At 40.1% G+C, this 19991-nt stretch overlaps 1 protein-coding gene across 1 annotated transcript in view; it reads right to left on the minus strand.

Annotated features, from left to right (window-relative positions):
* Positions 1–267: 267 nt before the first annotated feature.
* Positions 268–19991, minus strand: part of LOC114434904 (cadherin-2-like) — a 63559-nt gene continuing 43835 nt past the window's right edge. Inside the window, exons 12-16 of the mRNA XM_028404357.1 lie at positions 17901–18134; positions 16765–16998; positions 13693–13832; positions 7770–7931; positions 268–3752 (exon numbers count right to left, since the gene is read on the minus strand). Coding sequence (XP_028260158.1) covers positions 3546–3752; positions 7770–7931; positions 13693–13832; positions 16765–16998; positions 17901–18134 — 977 coding nt within the window. The 3' untranslated portion in view covers positions 268–3545. The remainder of the gene's footprint in view (positions 3753–7769; positions 7932–13692; positions 13833–16764; positions 16999–17900; positions 18135–19991) is intronic.

The following is a 19991-nucleotide window of genomic DNA, read 5'->3' on the forward strand; positions in this document are numbered from 1 at the left end:
TCACTTCTCTCATATTATTGTTTCAGCCACAGAAAGTAGCTGTTTCCACTGGTAATGCTCAGCTTTGCATAGAAAGAGTGACCCAAACACTAAATGTCAACCAGACATTCCAAAGGGGCAGCTAAAAGGACACTCCTTTAGAAACAAGTCCAAGTGGACAAAAACACTGCTTCAAAGCCCCTGTGACTCATATTGAACTTACTGGGTAATAACCCCCACCCCTCCCCCAATAAAATAAAATAAAATAAAAATAGTGTTTTCCCATAATAAAAAGATAAAAACATGCAAAAACGTTTTAATTTGTAATCCAAATTACACATATACAAGGATTCAAGATATCAGCATGTCATTTTCAGAGACCACAGCCAAAAGAACAACAAGAGAAAAAATACAATCTGTACATATTTCAGTTTTACAGTGATTAGCCAGTTGGAGAGTACCAGAGAACACTAAGGCAAATCATCAGCAGACAGAAGAAACATTGCCTTTGTTTTTTTTGTATTTAATCCACCACAGCAGAGTATCAAGAAGTATCTTTGCTACAAAACATGGACTGATGACTCCCTTATATTAGCGATCAGCTGCATAAGTTACATTGTGATAAAAGCAAAAACAATTATTAAAAAAAACAAAGAAAAAAAGAAGGTATCTATCTAAAGTCTAGCATTACTGTACATGTCTTCTCACTGGCTTTGGATAAAACCAAACAGACAAAAATATGCAGCTTTTTCTGTACAGCTCTGGCTCTGATCCAGTTTGTTTCCTCACTATGATTCAGCCTATAAATGCATAGGTCCTGAGAATAGTGCTGGGATTTTTAAATTTAAAAGTCCCTCTAGGAGCATGAAGGTAACTCAGGTAGGTAAAGGAAGGTAAATCAGAATCGCTGGAATTAAGATTAGAGAAGTATTATTCAGAGCAACGCGTGCTGTGATTGAATGGCACCCTCTCTAGCAGAGTGAGTGCATTACGGGCTGTTTGTAGGCTTCATGTTGCTACTGAGGTTCATTTAAACCTCTTTAAACATGTCTAGTTAACCATTTCAACCACTTCCCATTTGGTTTTACTGGTGGACATGTGCAGCTGCTCTGTAAACTTTTCTTCATTCAGATCTCATCTGGTTTGTGTTACTATAGCAACCTAATCTATGCATGTTTGCAGAAGTGATGTTGTTTGCATATAAAAAAATATCTGCATGTATAAAGGAGCTATATATATAAATACTTCAGATTGAAAGATGTAAAAAAAAGTACTAAAATAATGAACATTATTATCTCTGTGTATTGTCTATTGCAGTTACCATGGTTACCTTATGAGTCAATGTATCAGCCTTATGTAAATCATGTTGATAGAAATACATCTGTTGGATATGTACTCATAGCTTATAACTGATATGAGCTGCACAGTAGTTGGTTAGCAAATACAGATTAATTAGCTGATCATCTAGCTACCTATCAAACTGATACTGTTTTATATGTGTTTGAGTCAAATCTAATGGTATAAAATGGTAAGTGTTGCATACTATTTTTCAATTGTCTTTTGCTGAACGGTGCTATTTATACAGCTTGCAGCTATATTTACCATCACAAGGATGACTTAGCTCGGACATGTGTGAATGTTAGTTGCCAGATCTTGTGAGAATCTTGTGAGTGTGCGCCATCAAGACCCAAGAAAAGTCTCCAAAAAAGTCAATTTTTCCCTGTCTGGATAATTTAGATCTGAGGAGTTTGCTTGCGAAAAAAATTATTATAATTTTGGTGATGACAGAATCACGCATGATCTGATATCAATACACTCTCAGCTAGTCAGTGCAGTGACAGATGTTCAGCTCAACATTTTTTAGGACTCTCAGAAAATTTGAAGTTTGGTTCAATTTTGAACATAATAAGGATTGAAAATTTACAGAAGTTGCGTCCTGATTAGTAACCACCATTGATAACTGACTGAATTTTAAAGCCCATATTGTCAACCATAATGACTCTCACGTTGGATTAATAGCTTTGATTGGACAGAGGACAAGGTGGAAGGTACAATGACTCGATAACACCGCTTTAAGAGTAAACTATGGTATTACTATATGTACATAGCTCCTTTAAACATCATTTTTCTTCATGTAAACAATGAAAATCCACTTAAAATCATCCCCTAGACCAACCTGCTGGATGGAGAACACAAAAACCACATTTCCTGACATTCACATTTGTTAACACCATATGTCAGGAGGATGTATTAGCAGAAATAGAGACAGCAGTTTGGCTCTTAACGTAACATTTTGCTCTTTTCACCTTAGCACTGCAGGCCCAGACATTACAGAGGGAAAGGTGGTGCTCTGGTCAATCTGCAAACCTGAATATTAGTCACCACTCAGTCACTCTGTATTCTGTCCAATTCTTGCTCTAAACATGCATATTTATGTGTAAATAAAAACTCCATACAGGATGTGTAAGGCCAACATAAATTCACTCTTGCCCTCTTTCTCTGTCATTTTCATTAAATAATTCATTAGTCAATTATGATGGGATTTTCTCTCTCTCTCTGTGCTACTGAAAGATTTAGTTGGCGTGTTTTAGGCTTCTTTTTTTGTCGGGTTCATTTGCACAAACACAATGAGAATAGTATTTTATCTGCATTTTTGTGCCACTTTGCTTGTGTGTTTTGTCATCTTGCAAATAAGTTATTCCGATTTTAAATTAACACCCAAGGACAATGACAGCATTTTAAACTGCACCGCAATTTAGAATATTGAGATCACCTTTGCACAAAAAAGAAAAGATGTTTAGAGTCTGCAGTGGAAAATCAGTGTAATAAAAACTCCTCAGCTGCATGTGTGATGAAGCTTCTAGTCATTAAAATACTAAACGGGTGTAAACAGAGCTGCACAGTAAAGCCATGTTTTTGCTGGTTGGCTCACCCAAGGCTTTGCCCTTTAGAGTATCCATCCAGTGTGTCTCTGTGGAAATGATTCACACATACTCTCACACATACACACATGTATACAAGTAATCAGGTGAAACCCAAACAAACACACACGCACGCACTCATTATCATGGCAAAGTGCTCCTTCAGTTGCAGAACACTGGTAGCTTTAAAGCAACATACAGAATCAAGACTGAACACAATCAAAAGAATGTACAAAAAGGCACATTTGACCCCAGTGCTGTTGTACTGTGAGATTCAAGTGTAAATGAGCGTCTGTAGCATGGCTGTCATAGCTCTCAACCATCACAGAGACAACATCCATATCTGAGCACATTGCTCTGGCTTCTCACCTTTGTTAGCATGGTAGGCTAATGCTCAGATGAAGTCCTGAATGCTAGCCAGTGCCGGGCCATGCTAGGCCAGGAGTCAGCATGGTCCCTAAGTGTCATCAACTGTCCTCAAGAGGCAGCGAGTCTCTTTACATGCCGTCCCATAGAAATACAGAAGTGCCGATCCGAACCCCGTTGTTTATCCCATGTCATCTCTCTTGCCCCACCCCGCTGCATGAACCTCGAGCGAGGGTGGGGAAAAGTGGTCGTCGTTAGCAATGGGGCTGGAGGGAGGTGCTAATCATCCCCTCCCCCGTACAGGTCGGCCAGCTTGCGGAAGCGTGGTCCCCAGTCGCCGAGGTAATCGTAATCCTGGTCTCCACAGCTTGAAGAGGAGTGCAGGGAGCTGAGGGTGCCGGCGGTGGAGCCGCTGCCCTCGTAGTCGAACACCAGCAGGGAGTCATAGGGCGGGGCGGTAGGGTCGTTGTCTGCCGCCTTCAGGCCCTAGAGTAGAAGATGGAGGAAAGATTTTAGCATTTACATTAAAGTGAAGAACAAAAAAACATGGTTTGGCTTCAGTCACTATGGCAACAACTCCTAACACTGTTACAATATGACTCACAGTCTAAGAAAGGACCGAAAACAGGCACCAAACTACGTTCAGGCTCATACATGTGATGCTGACATTGCGACTATCATGTGACACGATATGTATAAAAAACATTTCTTTCTTGAACGATATAATGAAGCACCAGCTGGATCAGAATGAGGCGAGACAGCCCAGTGATATGGCTTCTGTACAAAAAGCCTGTGTTTGATGTGGGATAAAGAACATGCACATTCATAGCAGACTTCTGTCGCAGGTCAATCTTTGGTGATCCACACTCATCACTTAAAGATTGTTATGGAATCTTCTGTTAAGCAGAAATGTCAACTACTGCTTCATTAAAACTTGCACATTTGCAGGAGAGATTTCCAGCCCACAAACATGTTTGTGAGTATCTCTGTGACTGAGAGAGCAGAATTTATGGTTGAGTGGTCTGCAAGTCTTTGACAGTATCTTGTAGAGGATTACAGTAATCCTATATTTCTATAGTGACTATATAGTAAGCCTAGGAGTATTATAGAAAGCAAGCTTTCATGGCAAAGTGGAGCAGTGTAAGACCAATGTAAAACCACAGAGACTCAATGATGACCCTTGTTGATCCTAGAGGACCATCAGAAAGGGATGACCACAAACAACCCCCCCCCCCTTTTTTTGCTTTTTGCTTTGGCCCCAGGAGAGATCAGAGTGAGTGTTGTGGGGATATAAATCTATTTACAGTCACATTATGGGGCCCTGCTTCCCTTTCAGTTCAAAAAGATGTCTTCATAACATGAATCATGGTTTGGTGAGTATTGCTTATGGTTAGGGTCAGGGTAAGGCTCTGTGTGTATATGTGTGTGTGTGTGTGTGTGTGTGTATGTGGTTGGAGAGTGGGGAGAGCTATGGAAGAAGGAAGGATTATGGGGGAGAGGAGGATTTGGGTCAGGCTGGACAGATGCTGCCCCTATCTCTAGGAGGAGATTCAGCAGATTACCCAGTCAGGCCTGAACTTAAACCCCTCTCTTCGTATGATTATGTGTATAGGAATATATACTTTTTTTTATAAAGAAAATCTGAATAAAAGTAGCGTCTAAAACATCTAAACAAATACATTTGTTCAAATAAGATTGTGAAAAAAAATGTTTTTTTTCTTCCTCTGGCTGTCACTCAGATTGGCAGAAATGAGAGAAGTAAATCTGATAAGCTGTGGAAATGTTTTGTGGGCCCCGTCTGTCGTCTGACTGAAGACACTCCTGTCACTCTGAAACTCAATGGGAGGAGAGAATTAACACACACACACACAGAAAGAGAGAGAGAGAGAGAGAGAGAGGCGGGATGAGAAGCATCGGCTTGTCATGTCTGCCGGATTAAGCTGTCTAGATCAGCTCGCCATGTCTGACAGCTCCCGCTCATTATTCATAGCTGCGCTTGGCAGATGTCTTTATGCAGCCTAACCATACACACACACACGCACACACACACACACACACACACACACTTGTGCGCACAAACAATGTGGGAGCAACCAGTGCAAAGACAGCAACATGCATCGACTGCATTGACAGTGATGACTCTTTACGCCTGACATGATGACAGTTGTCAGGCCTGTTAAAGGAAGATCTTAGACTATCTGATTAACTCAGAGAGTCATGTTAATCCAGCTGAGAGAGTGTTACACTGATAGGAAGGTTTAAAGTAGAGCAAACATGCTGCAAAGACATATTCAGCGACGGTGTGTGTATACTGTAAAATAATATATGACAACAAATTATGAGGTGATGGATGCTCGTAATATCTCAGGAAACAAAGACGGGAAACGCTCAAGGTGGGAATCCTCTACACTAATTTGTAACAGAAACAGAGCACAACATGTCATACTAATAAAACACACTCACTGGAGAGTAAAACAGATATGGAGGGTGGTAAGCTGTGTGGCTGAGAAACGTAGTTTCTTGAGTGGCCACTTGAGGGTGGCTCCAAAACATCAATGTTAAATGTCCATGTCTATAGCATTAACAGCATAAATAGGTGTGTGCCAGCTTTGACTCAAAGACAGGTGATATCGGGAGCTTCTTCCTGCCCCCCAACTCACTCGTTCTCCAAGCCTGTGTCCATATTTGAATTAACCAGGAATTATGTGGTACATACGCACTGTCAATTTGTGAAGCCTTTAGAACTACATTTCTACATAAATACCTTAACATCAGTAGCTTTTTACTCAACTCAAGGAAAAGTAGATGGAGACACCCAGCAACTTTCTCCAGCCTCTCCTGGGACATCCTTGGGCTAGCAGGGAGATCCCTTCAGGGGGTGCTGGGTCAGCCTTGGGGTCTATCTACAGATGGCTGTGCCTGGTACACCACCCACAGGGATGTGCCCAGGGGGCATCCTAAGTGCCCAAACCACCCCTACTTTGAGCCTCTCCTGGGTTTCCAAATCTCTCCCCCAATCTTAGCAATTAAGTCTAGATACCCCATGGGAAAATCTCATTGCTGCTGCTTGTACTTGCGAGCTTGTTCTTTCGGTCCTAATTCTTTTGGTAATATTCTGTTTATGTTTTAGCTTAATTTACAGGCAATCAGCAGCCTAAACTGCTATTTCTCCTATGTGAAGGGGACACTGACAGGGACTAGACTAAATTCTTTCCTGTTAATAGTAAAACTGTCAATACCAAAAATCTAAACACTGTCCCTTTAAGAAGCTGAGGAAGGCCTGCAGCCAGTCTGTGGGATTAACTGAACGTAGTGGATTTACGTCCAGTTAGGTAGCCGGGCTGTGGCTATGTCTGAGGCCAGCTAATCCTGACCATGAGCAAAGCTAATTAAGAGTTACACAGATGCTGTACTTTGTCTCTGTGACTGTAACAGCAGTCTGCCTGTGTCTTAAATAAACCGACTGCCATCACTATCAGATACCTCTAACATGGATACATATGGGATGAGCCCTTCATATCTACAAAGAAAGCAGGCCTGCCATTTGCACTGCCCCTTTATACAACAGCTTATAACTACTGGCCCCTAACGGGCGTCGTAGGTTCTCCTTCAAGTTTTAATAAGTAGTGGCATGGGAGGTGTATTCATTCTTCCCTTGCCACTAGATGCCACACTGCTCCTTTACCAGTGTCCCTTTTGCCACCTTGAGTGTTAATGTCTACTTTTTTAGATTAGATTCCCCATGCTGGGAGCAACTGGTCCCAAAACGATTAATTTCTTTGTGTAGATCTCTGTTTAACCCTTTCATCCCTGAGCAGATTTCATTTTTTTCTCACAGTAGAGATTAGATTTGATTATATTTTTTACAGAAGCATATGTCACATGATGCATTAAAAGACTATCAGAAAGTTTGAAGTTGGATTATTATTCCTGTTATAATTCTGTTTATTATAAATCAATACTTTGTTGTTTTAAAAATATAATCAGCCTCAATGCTTCATGACCATTTAGAACTTCTTAGAATCATGCAGCAAGTCTTCAGAAGATGAAGTTTGACTTTAAATAGACACTGCATTCTGTTTTAAATAACCCTAATCAAAGTCTCTGAATGTTACAGCAGGTACATTCCCATACTGGCAGCTCTGAATAGCTATGCAGAGCTTTAAAAGAGCTGTGTGAACTTCAATATTCTAAATCCTGTAAGGTGATGAGGTAAACTGCTCACATCCTGGCCAGTCTTTGATGCTTCACACCAAAGGAGAGAAAAGGGATGAGAGAAGCAAAAGAACTGAAGTTGGCAAATCCAGCTTTTTATGGACACAGTGCTCACTTACTGCTGTCAGATAGACAGTTTATATTTCACTGAAGCTGTGATTCATCACTTCCTGTGTGCTGAGAAGTGCATGTGCCTGATGCTAGAATTTAATCTGGGCAAACAGACTGAGTGAGTGAGTGAGTGAGGGAGGGAGTGAGTGAGGATGGGATGTAGGGACACTGCTGTACCTCGTGGATAAAATCTCCTATGTCTCCTGGGTGGGGGGCAGCAGAGCGGAGAGGGTACTGGTGATCATGGTGGAGGGGCCTCTCATCCAGACGTCTGATCCCCACTTTCACACATTCTGGCTCCAGGGCATCGGGCTGCTGCAGCTGGCTCAGGTCATAGTCCTAAAGACCCACACAAAGATGGACATTCACATGATGGCATCGCAGTTTGTCAAGATGAAACTGTTTGACTTTCTATAGCTCAACATCACAAAACACTGCTAAGCCTTGGGGGGGACTGCATTGGCAATACCTTACATGCATTACATCTGTATTTCCTTTTCATCATTCACAGTGCAGCTCCACTGAAATGCATCATAGCTATGATTTAGGGAAAATAAATAGGGCTAATAAGGCCGCTGAAAAATGGGTGAAGCATACAAGCACAGTACAGACCCAGGATACTCAACTTATCAGGCTATATTAATCATAATGGATTCTTAATGGGAGGTGGTTTGATCAATAATGTCCCTGGGCTGTTACTTAGTACTTGCATATTAGCCTATTACTTTGCTTTACATACCTGACGTAGCAGGGATGAAGTCAATAGACAATGGTTTACAATGAAAACAGGCCTTCAATGAAGGCTTATAGTTCATGCCAATCTGTGTAACAAGTTCATTTATTATGAGATCAAATAATATTGTTTGCTTAGTAACACTTGTTGTTGTGGTCATGTGGCCCACCATGGAGCTCAAGTGTATGTTTGTAGTATTTATTTACAATAAACCTTAAGTATATCTGAGGATAGGGTATCATTTTTTTGGTAAAATGTTTGGTATAAGATAAAGTCACCTCATAGAGTTTCATTCATTTATCATCTGACGGAATATAAAATTCATTATCAGCTAACAATTTTAGCATTTAAAGGAGCTGTTCATTCTTTTCAGCTGTGATTGTTGTATATGAGTTTTTATACAGTCTTTTGGTTAACTAATTTATATTGTGGCACATTCTGAGTTATGATTATTCAGTTTCCTGTGAAATGTATGAATGTTTTTTGAATATGATCGTTCTGTGCCCACTTGTTCCCTGTGACTGCTGAGAACAAATACAGTAAACACCATGTGACCAAATGTAAACGGACCGTACGTGCAGCTTTAGCACCCTCCTAAAGGTACTAAATCTCAATGCTGCAGTCGACTAGTTCAGCAGCTGATGATTGTGTGCATTATTGATTGATTGTAAATGATTAATTAATCAATGAATTCTGACATTTCATTAACAAATCAGTGTTAAATGTCACAGTGTTCAGACTAACAGTTCCAAACCTTTATTCACTGCAGCTTTAGAACACAAAAAAGCTCAAAGAGTTCCCAGATTGGTGGAGCCTGACCTCACATCCCTTTATGAGACTTTACAAATTCTAAATGGTCTGGACAGGGAACCAAAAAAAAATGTGGGCATCACATGTGGTGATGGGTGTCCGCATACTTTTGTGCATATAGATGGAGCAGTGCTGTTTTTGGAACATCCTGCTGGCAACCACTAGACAGCATGAGATGCTGCAAATCATGTCATTATAGGTCTCAGCTGTTGTATGTGAGGTTTGGTAAAGATGCTGTGAAATTTATGTACAGCGATAGCCACAAGAACAGCCTGTATACCTCTGTGTTATATATAAAAACATCATTATTATGCATGGAGCCACGATGACATAAATTCAACTTCAAACACCTAAAAAGAGACATTACCTCTCTTGGCTGCGGTAAATTCAAGCTAAATGAGAAAAATGTGTTCTTGGCTAACATCCCTTCCCTATCACTACATTCTGCCTAATCCCGCACTAATTCCAGGTGCAGCGCATGCCTCAGGCTACAAAAATATCGCAAGAGCACATAACTAGCTGGACTCATTCATGAGGCATGTTAATCTTATGGCGGAAAAAATGGACCTATCACGGCCTTTCTATTCCAGCTGTATTTAACAGCTGATGTGAGAATTTCAAACAAGCACAGTGCGCCTCTCTGATGCAACGTCTACCATTTCTCCTGCATCATCTGTCCCGAGGGAAAAACCAGCGCCTCTCTCTAATGCTGTCTAATTAGCATCCACTTAGAGAAACACAGTCCGTCTTTCACCTTCTCTTAGACAACGCGAGCAGGCAGAGGGGAAGTGTGTGTCACGGCCTGTGATCTGTTCGTGTTGAATGCTAGTGTCTGAGTCACTGCAGCAACCATCCAGAAGCCATTTTGTGCTTTCTGGTCTCCGGGGAAATTGACTAAAGCAGTCTTTTCAGGACAATAACAGCAAGCTGTGGACTGACCTTGGGCTTTGTTCACAATAACGACCGACCAACAGAATACTTTTCACTGAAGAGTGGTTGAAAGCCCTACAATAACCTGGCAGGCAGAAAGGAAATTGTGTTTTTCTGCTTGTATTTCTACACTTACTGGGATCTGGTGTCCTCTCTGCACAAACATTACTTTAAACAGCTATGCTCAAATTCATTTCGACCACTTATGATTGAATTCATTGAAACACGAGTTATTGGAAAAGAGACATGTTTTTTTCCACTCATATTAACAATTACTTACATTTATTATGTAAATAAAACACATTATTATGTAAATAACAAAATGCAGTGAAAGCATATAGCAATATCCTCACACATGAGGCTACACACCCTAGGCTATGTCTGAAACGAGTAGGTGGAACTGAACACTGAACTTTTTTGAAAAATGAAAATAAATGAATTAACAACTTACTTTCAACTTTCAATTGAAACGTGCTGCATGAAAAAGTGATTGAACCATTGAGACCATGTATAATCTGTGCAAGGGATGACATCCCTGTTGGGCTAGAATGACTGATTTAAAGTTAGTTAAAGGGGTGTTCTATATTTTGGAATATACAAAATCAATATATATGTGGCTATCCTATATGTGCCTGTCATTCTTGAGAAATCTATATTTTGAAAAATTTAAGGCCAATATTCAGGACTAAGTACTATTTTCTGCACATGCATAATAATGAGCAAAATCAAATTCCATACATTCATTTTCTGCATTAGCACTAACTGAGTAACCTAATGATCAATTTTGAATAAATTGATGCAATTTTAATTCCTGAAGAGCAGATCAACACTGTCAAATCTGCAGAATCTTAATACAGTGAATCAGTCAATTATTAGTCTACAAAAATAAAGGTTAAAAAATAGTTTAGCAAGTTGTTGTACCACAGCCATGTGTGTATCAATAAATACATCAAAACAGAATTTTTAAGTGAAAAGTTACTCTTCCTTGTAATTCATTTGTTTTGTCATATAGTAGCTGAGAGAAAAAACACCTTTGAAAGAAATAACTAACAAATTATCCCTAACTTGCCCAAGATTAAAATGAGGAAGCAGCGTCAGTGAATGAAAGTCTAATAATGTGTGTACAATGCAGTATGTCTGTAATTATCTCCCAAGCTCTCAAGCTTAAAACATGATTGTGTTCCAGAGAATTGCTTTTTATCCGCACCTCAAATCCAGATAGATAAAGGACCCAGATTTCCAACATGAAAATCTAATCAAACAGAGCAGAGCAGCGACACTATCCAAGGCCTCTGACTGCAGCACCAATGAAAGAAGAAGCAGGCCGTGATTTTCTTTTATTAACTTTGTGTCCATTGTTTATGCTGCAGAGAGATTACATGAGTGTGGGCTTCGTTGTATATTGAATCACAGAGTAGACGATTAACTTGACCAAAGTCAAACAACAAAGCCTCTAAGTTAAGCTTTCATTTTCCCTACTTTATTAAAGGTGCTGTTGAATAAGGTTCTTTAATAATGTTTGACTTCTGACTTTAAATTGGTACAAAACAAAAGTTAGATTGTGCTGGAATATATCCTTTGTTAAAATGTTTTTAATAAAAAACTTTAACATATCATTACATGTTGACCTTTTAACACTTTAATAATAATCAATATAAGTATATATTAGGCACCATCACAGCATTACAGTGAGGAGCGGCCTGTGTTTAAATAATCTAAACATAAGAGCAGTAACTCTACTTTTGTGAGGGACTGCTGCTGAGTTGAAAATAGTACCATACCTAAGCATTGATATATCAAAAAGAGAATAAGGATTAAACTAGACAATTCCTGGAAAAACTGCAGCGAGACAGCCGCTACTTGTTGCCCTTTGGCTGCTAAAAAAGCTACACCTGAATGGCTGCCGGCTGCAGCCCCTCTTGTTTCTCTCTGCTGTGATGATCATATGAGTTTTTTTTTTTTATCCTGACAGCTACATATACTGGTTTGCTGCTTGCTACAGCAATCCCACCACGTTTTTCTCCAAGTGAGGAAAAAAGAATATTTGCATTATGCAGTTAAAATTCATACATTTTTTGTGCAGTTATTTAGTGACTAGCAGCATCTGTGGATGCAGTTGATAAATAAATAAAAATTGGTTCCCTCAAAGTTTTAGATTTAACCTTTTGTCCTTACATATGTTTGTCTCTCTTAGTTCTCTTGGAAGAACTACAATAAATGAGTAAAAGCAATGGAGACAAACAGCTATATGTTTACTGTTTAGTGTATCAATGTCCTCCGTGTGGACCCAGGGTGGAAACAGGATTTTATTAAAATGGCCTTAAAGTAATTTTCATGCACATAACTGTGCATATGCTAATACTAACAGACATAGAGAATTGTTCATATATGTTGCTAACTGAGGATAATCAGCGTTGTTTCATTGCATGGATGCTAAAGGTTAATCTTTTAACCCTGCAATATATGAGGAAAATATGTAACTGCTGCAGCTCCAACATCCCTGTAAGACTCCTCAACACCACTGAGGACAATTCTATTAAAATGTGTATCATTACAGCACGATAATTAAGAAATGAAGGAGGATGGTTTATGTGTTTAATTAGCACTAAGTCTCTATAGTATTCAGGTGGTAGTATTACCATGGGTGAGGCTCACACTGATTAGGCTGAACTTTCTCACTGCATACAGTGCATCCATCTTGGGATAATACACTAGTCTTGAAGCAGTAAGTGAAAATGATGCCGTTTATAAAAACCCAACCAGTCAAATGAAAGTGTGTGTTTTTATATAGTTTGCACACACTATCTCTTTGCTCTTGCTAACAGTGAGGTATATCAAAAAAAAAGTGAGTGGAGTGACTGACTAAATAAGGGTTAAACATTTTCGCCAGCAGAAGTGCAGAGCAGCTTATGTGCTTGGCATCGGCAGTGAAGTTGTGTGGAGAGACACAGGAAATTGTTCTCAAACAGAAAGCAATTAATCCTGTTTGGAGGTCCTCTTTTGTAGTACACTTAATCTTAGCTGGAGGACAGATGATTGAAAAACTGTTGAGAAGCAGAGTGTGTGTCTGTGCGGCAACATTATGAGTGTTTTATGGCTCGTACCTGAGAATGCTTATGTGATAATGTAATAGTGATGCAAGAGTTAATGTGAATGACTACATGTTTATTTAGTAGACTGTTGCTGAGTCAGAAACAGGTGACTTTTTAAGACAAAGATGAACCTAGAACTAAATAAACAGTAGTAATTTAAAGGGGACATTTTTATCAAGTTAGACATGCAAATTATGCAGAAACTTAGGTGGTATTGCTGCTACTGTTGACCTTTGTCCGTTGATAACTGCTGCCAATAATAGAGCTAAATAAACTACGGCAAATCAGAATAAAAAAAAACTAAACAATTGTCAAATTAATGTCCAAATTTTTACAAATAAATTTAAAAATATATAATGTAAAGGAAGTGATTACATTAATAGTCACTCTTTTATTTCAGTGTTTTATGGTTCATACTATATGTAGCAGTGAGCAGGAGCTTTTATGAATGGTTGTACATTTATTTAGTACTGGTCTCTTTTTGCTGTGTGTTTAAGGCATGTGTGTTTGTGTGTGTGTGCATTTGTCTGAGTACCTGGTCTTCCTCTCCGCCTCCCTCTTCATCGTACTTGAGGATGTTGTCTCGGACGTCGTCCTCTGGGTCGATGAGAAGCTGCTTGGCCTGACGCTCCTTATCCCTCCTCTTCATCCACATCACGAACATCAGCACCAGCACTGTGCCACAAGAAGATAAGGACACTGCTTAACATAACACACTCATCGAATCTTCGGTGAGCATCAGTGATGACCTATACTGAGCTCTGGGGACCACCAAGAAGCTCACGATTGGCTTCTGGATAGAACTGTGGATGAACAAGGAGCTCCTCAAGAAAGCCAATTGTAACAAACAGCACAGCAAGATACAAAAAATAATAATTTTCTCTGCTCAGAGACCAAACAGCAGCCTACAAGCCTAAGACATGAAGCAAAAAAAGTGGTTCCTCAAGAGGCCATTTTAGGGGCCATTAGTTAATCCCAATAGACCTCCACACTGAACTGTCTAGCTTTCCAGGTTTAAAGTACTGCACAATTAGCTGCATGATCCATGTAAGTGCCAGGCTGATGTCATCTCAGATAACAAGCCTGTTACCTACTGTTTTGTCCAGTCTGGATTAACTGGGTGTACTCGGGTGCTGCCTAGATGGCTTCATAACCTTTAGAAACCTATAGGCGATCCACCAAGGAATCACAGCTGTTTTAGAGTTGGCTGCTTCTTCAGAGGGGTTGTTTTTGGGTCTTGGCCATTTTGAAGGTAGAACGAAGCAGCTTCAGCTCAGACGACCCTACACTAAACACCCAGCATTAACCCCAAATTGGTGTGGTCCATACATACCTTGAAGGAGTGGCCCAAAAATAATCTATCCATAAGTGTTCCTCTGGGAACTTAAGGTCTTTTAGGGCACACAGGACTGTAGTCTGTATGTGTTCTGTAAGTGACACCAGCATGCAAAGGCAAACCAGTGACACACTGGAGCAGTTTTTATGCAGCTTGAGTTCACCTGGAGACTGAGTTCATTACAACTGATACAAGGTGCAAAGCCTCTGCTATTTCCTCAACTACCTTGTAGACAGTCACAGTTCAATACCGAAGAGCAAGCACAGTCCCTGCATGGGGGAGTGTGCATTTCAAAGAACGTCAGACAGACGCAGTTCTTATTTTCAGACAGCTGGTGGGTTTTAAAAGTCGATGTGAATCTCTGTCGTTCTGATCGCATTAATCTGAAGGGATTTATGAGATGGAGAAGCTCAAGTTTTGCATGTGTTAGTGAACCTGCCTGACTGTACCTGCAAGGGCCAAAGTACATTATGATGCTAAGTGAAATTCTAAGTGAGGACAATTTAAACCCTGGAGAGGCCATGTGACAAATGGCTTGTCAGCATTAGTAACATTTTTCAGTAAGTAAGACAAGCCTCAGAGACTCTCAGACAACACAGCTAGTATATTTAAAATAACAAGCAAGTGCCTGGGCACCAGCTCTACAACTGGCCTCATTCTGTAATGTGATCAATGTGGCACACCGTGAGCCTTAAATAAACTCTTCTGTCTTTCCGTGACCTGTAGCCTATTATTTCTTGTCTTTTGCTTAAAGAGAACATCCACTAAGGGGTGGACTGTGGTAATACCTGCTCTGGCCTGTCATATAATACCCATTATCAACTACACTTTTGTTTACACTTGTGGTTTGGTTTAGGTATTGAAACTGCCCACTTAGGTTTGGGAAAAGATGCTTTTAAGCATTAAACGCATTGTTATTTTCGGCAATCGTGGTGACGAGTACAGGTCTGAACAGCACCAGACACCAACATTTGACATGTCTTAGCTGAATGGTCAGTTGCTTAGTGTTGCTGGATTAGAAACTGTCACTGCAGCAACAGTGTGTTTGCCTATATAAATAACATTTGACACCATTCTACACCTTGTTTTTTATTTATATTTTTCTATTATTTGTATTGATGCAAAGCGCTCTATTATTTTGTCTTAAAGATGATTTATCTATCTGGCTGCCCTCAGCCACTGAAAAGAAAATACTATGAGATTTTAGAATTGGCAAGCTCAGCTTAAAAACTCATTTCCTGTGGAAAAGAGCACAAGCATGTTGCTCAGTGTCATTTCTCTCTTACTGACCAATCAAAATCAAGAGAATTTGGAATGAGGACAACACCGTCAACAAATGCGAAGGATCTGAATGTTAGCAGTTGATGGGTCTGTCTTATTTTGAGAGCTGCTGCTGGTGGCACGACATGATTTCTTCTCATCTTTGCTGACCTTATAAAGTAAACATGACATTAAACAACAAATAATGCAGTGTTGAAAAAACACTTTGGTGACCTTGTGACGAAAAGTGCTTTCATAAAAAAAGCACTCTGAAATTCACGGTGATCTCTTCTACCACAAAAACAGCAACATCTGTGGAACCATGTCCTTAACCTTCATCACCAGTTTCCATTAACCTGGCGCTTCCATTTTTTTTTCTTAAACTGCCTAATATCTATTGTTATTAAAATTGCTCCATAAAGGGTAATTGTTATATAAAAGAAGAAAGCTTACTTTACTGCTTTGCTGCTTGTAGGTGGTTTCATTGTACCACACAAGGCACAGTGAACATTTTATCAGCAGTTGGATTTTTGTGTTAAAAAATCGCCATCAGGATGATTTGAATGCTTTACGCCTTGTATAACTTGAGGGAGCCGCTAAAATTTCCAGTAAAATTGCAGTTATTAAAATATAATACAGCAGCTTTCATTAAGGCTGTTCCAAGTGTAGTCTGCTACAGCGGCTCACTGCTGCCTACACAGCTCTTTTTTTATTTAATCTAATAATGTTTTTATTTCTAATGGTGGAATTTCAAAATTATACATCCATCACAGCATGAGCCCTGTCTTTAAAATGTGATGCAATGATTACATACAGCATTAGAGCTGGAGCTGACCTTCTTTTATGTAACAACTCATTTACTTCAGAAAATAATTGACATCTGTATGTCCACTCTGTCCCATGCTGCTCAGCGGGGCAGGGAAATGTTTCTATTTTTTTGTCCAACTACATTTATATTTTTAGGCTTCCTTAGTTTCTCATTGTGTATATGTGTGTGTGTGTGGGGCTCACCTAGTAGAATGATTATACATATGAGGATGGCGATGATGGCGCCGGTGCCGAGTCCAGCTGCGATGATCCGCTCCATATCCACACAGTCTCCGTGGTGATCGCACTGGCACACCTTGACCCTCAGGTAGGACGTGTTAGACATAGGCAGGTTCCCGGAGTCTGTGATCATGATGGGTACCTCGTAGATCCCACTGGCAAGAGAGCTGATCCGCAGTCGGAGCTGGGCGTACTCACCTAGACAACACGCAAAGGAAACAGTTTGAGAATCCCTCTCACTTTTACACTCTTGAACTCCCCACTACTCCTACAGTGTGGTCCTTTGCAGGAGGAGTGTGCTGTTGCTACTTCACCAGCCAGCTAGGTGCTCAAGCAGTGCCCTGAAGAAGGCACTCCGCCAAAACACATTTGTGAAATAAAGGACAGTCCTTCAGTCTGCTGGTGCTGTCAAGGTTTTTACTTTTAGTTCCTTTCTTTGCAAAAGCACTAAACAAGACACCAGCTAAAATACATACTGTACAGACATTTTATCTGAGACTGAAACTATTCTGTGCAAGCTAACCAAAGAACTAATCTGTGGCTAGATTCTAACAGGCCACAATTTGCTTGCAGTGAACAGGGAATTATGTGTTATCTATAACACAAATGAGGCCAACTAGAGGTATAATAAGAAACATGTCTGTGGATGCTCTCATTCATCCAGGTCATTTCCAAGAGTTTAAATTGAGGCAACTGGACTCAAGGATTAGTTTTGAAGACGTGTCACCACTCCCCCAAGCAGGTCTAAAGAAGAAGCCACTCTGAGGAGTGAATTTAAACTCTTGGAAATATAATAGGAGACATTAAACATGGCATGGTCACTCAGTAAAAGTCTCTGATCCTGCCTAAAATATGGCAGGTACATCAGTCTATTGACTGGTCTGGTACCATGTTTTGCTAGATGGATGCTAATTACTTACTAGATTAATTAATTACTAGAAATCAAGTCTAAAACAGCAGTTGACATGGCAGCTCAATACAACTACATGTTCACGCATGTGAAAGTATTAAGCTAAATATGGCAATATATTACACATATTTAGAGAAATTCTTCAGTTTAAGCAGCAATAGGAATTGAATGAATACTGTACTGTACTGACCATTGACGCGGTTGAGAGTCCAGTTGCGGCGGATGTCTGAGGGACGATTGGCCAGCTCGAATGCGAAGGGTCCAGCATTTGGGTTCAGGTCGGGATCACTGGCTGTGATGTTGATGGCGTTGGGATCTGGCCTCTCACACATTTCCACCTCAGGAGGGAACACGTGAGGAGCATTGTCATTGATGTCCAGCAGGTACATCTGAAGGGTGCCTGTCCCACTGGCAGGAGGGATACCTGGACACCAACAATAAAAAATGACATTTTGTTCTAACTTTAATACCAGTCTGGAGTGGAGTGGAGTGTTGCTCAGGTGGATCAACTAAAAGATAAGTCTCTTGAGGTAAATTAAAGCTGTAATTGCCAAAAAAAAGGAAAAGCTTCCAATTTCCCTTTCCCTGGAGAAGAAGATAAACAAGGTGAACATTTTGAGGGGAGGCTATTTTCAGAAGCACATCTCAAATGACATTTTAACCAGTATAATAAGCAGCATTATGAGTGCAAGATGTGTTGTCATGGTCACCTCTGTGCACCAATTAATGGCTGCTCTCCTTGTGGGATGTGTGGGCTGATGGAGCCAAGGTTTGAGTTAAATTATTCTCTTTGTCCTACAATCAAGGAATTGACCCAGCCATTAGAACAGGGCCATTTAACCATGTGGTGTTGGACAGGTTTTAGTCCTGAGGAAGATTGTGACATTGAGCTAGCCAGTCCCTCAAATTCAAAAATGAAAAATCTGATGGTGACAATGTAGGGTACAATAGAGTCAAAAAATGAATTGACAGTGATAGAAAATTTTAGATCTGTAGTCTTTGGAATTTTTCATGGATAACGGAGCTCAAATGTGATTTGCAGAATGACACAAAGTAGGTGTTCATAAATATCTACATTGTTTCCTTTTATTAACATACTAAGGAGTCCTAATAGTTTGCTTTTTAAAAACTCAGTGTTCAATACCATGCACACACACACACACAGTACTGTTTATTTAGACTAAATCCCACATACCCCATCCCGCTGCCCCAAATAGTCACTAGAGCACCAAAAGTATATTAATCTGCAGCTGAAAATAACCCCCAACATAATTTCTTCCTGTTTGAATAATGTTGGCTTAAAACTGCTGTGAGCAGCTGTTGTTTACTAATCACTGTAAAAAATGTATTTGTATACTGTAAATATCTAGAGAGAATCTTTGTGGGATTGGTTGTCAACAACAGAAATGAAGAATATAACCGGTTTTACTACAGAATACACAAGCCTTGCAGCAAATGCACTCACAAACAATTGAAACTACAGTATGTTCTACACACACACACACAAGGTGAAAAGGCTGAAAAACTGCAGACATGTAAGTTCTTGCAGGAGCTTGTGTGTGGCTGCAGAGAATGTGCTAAGACAGTCAGTTAGCAGGAAGCTCGGCACACAGTGGGGTCTCTGTATGGAGCGGTGCAGGGTTGAGCTGCAGCTGAATGACATTCCCTTCAACAATTTTCCACTTTGGACAGAGAGGCTTCTTTTCTATGGCTATAAACCACTTTTGTGATCAGAACAAGGGAAAGGCTTTTGGGAAATAATGCACTTAATAGGCAGGAAAGCATCTCCATTAGAATACAGTGAGAGCACTGTGGCCAAAAGGCTGTCTGTCTTGTCTAATTGCACCTCTACCATAGGATAAGGTCAAACATATTGTTCCCATCAGAGTGACTGAGCGTAGCACTGACAGCATGGTTGGAGAATTTATATGGAGCCACATAGTATGTCAGAGTTACAATTGGCTCAATGTTTTTAAAAAAGGGAGCCATTGCGATTATTTCAAATATAGGCAAAAGAGGTGGAGCATGAGTGGAGCTAAGGTATGCTTGTGATTGTGTTTTGCAGCCTGACCTATAACAGATGTCCTGGCATTTTCCTTTAGGATACCCAGCTATAATTCAATATTTATTGCTTCAACAATGATGGCAAACCGTTTCGGGCCAGATCAAACCATGATACTACCACCACAGACAACAAGTCTCGTCTAAACCAAACATTTATATTTTGGTCTCCTCAGTCCCCGTCACTTTTCAAGCCCTCTGGGTCATCCAAATGATCTTT

Source organism: Parambassis ranga, chromosome 4, assembly GCF_900634625.1.
Source record: "Parambassis ranga chromosome 4, fParRan2.1, whole genome shotgun sequence".
Taxonomy (NCBI): domain Eukaryota; kingdom Metazoa; phylum Chordata; class Actinopteri; family Ambassidae; genus Parambassis; species Parambassis ranga.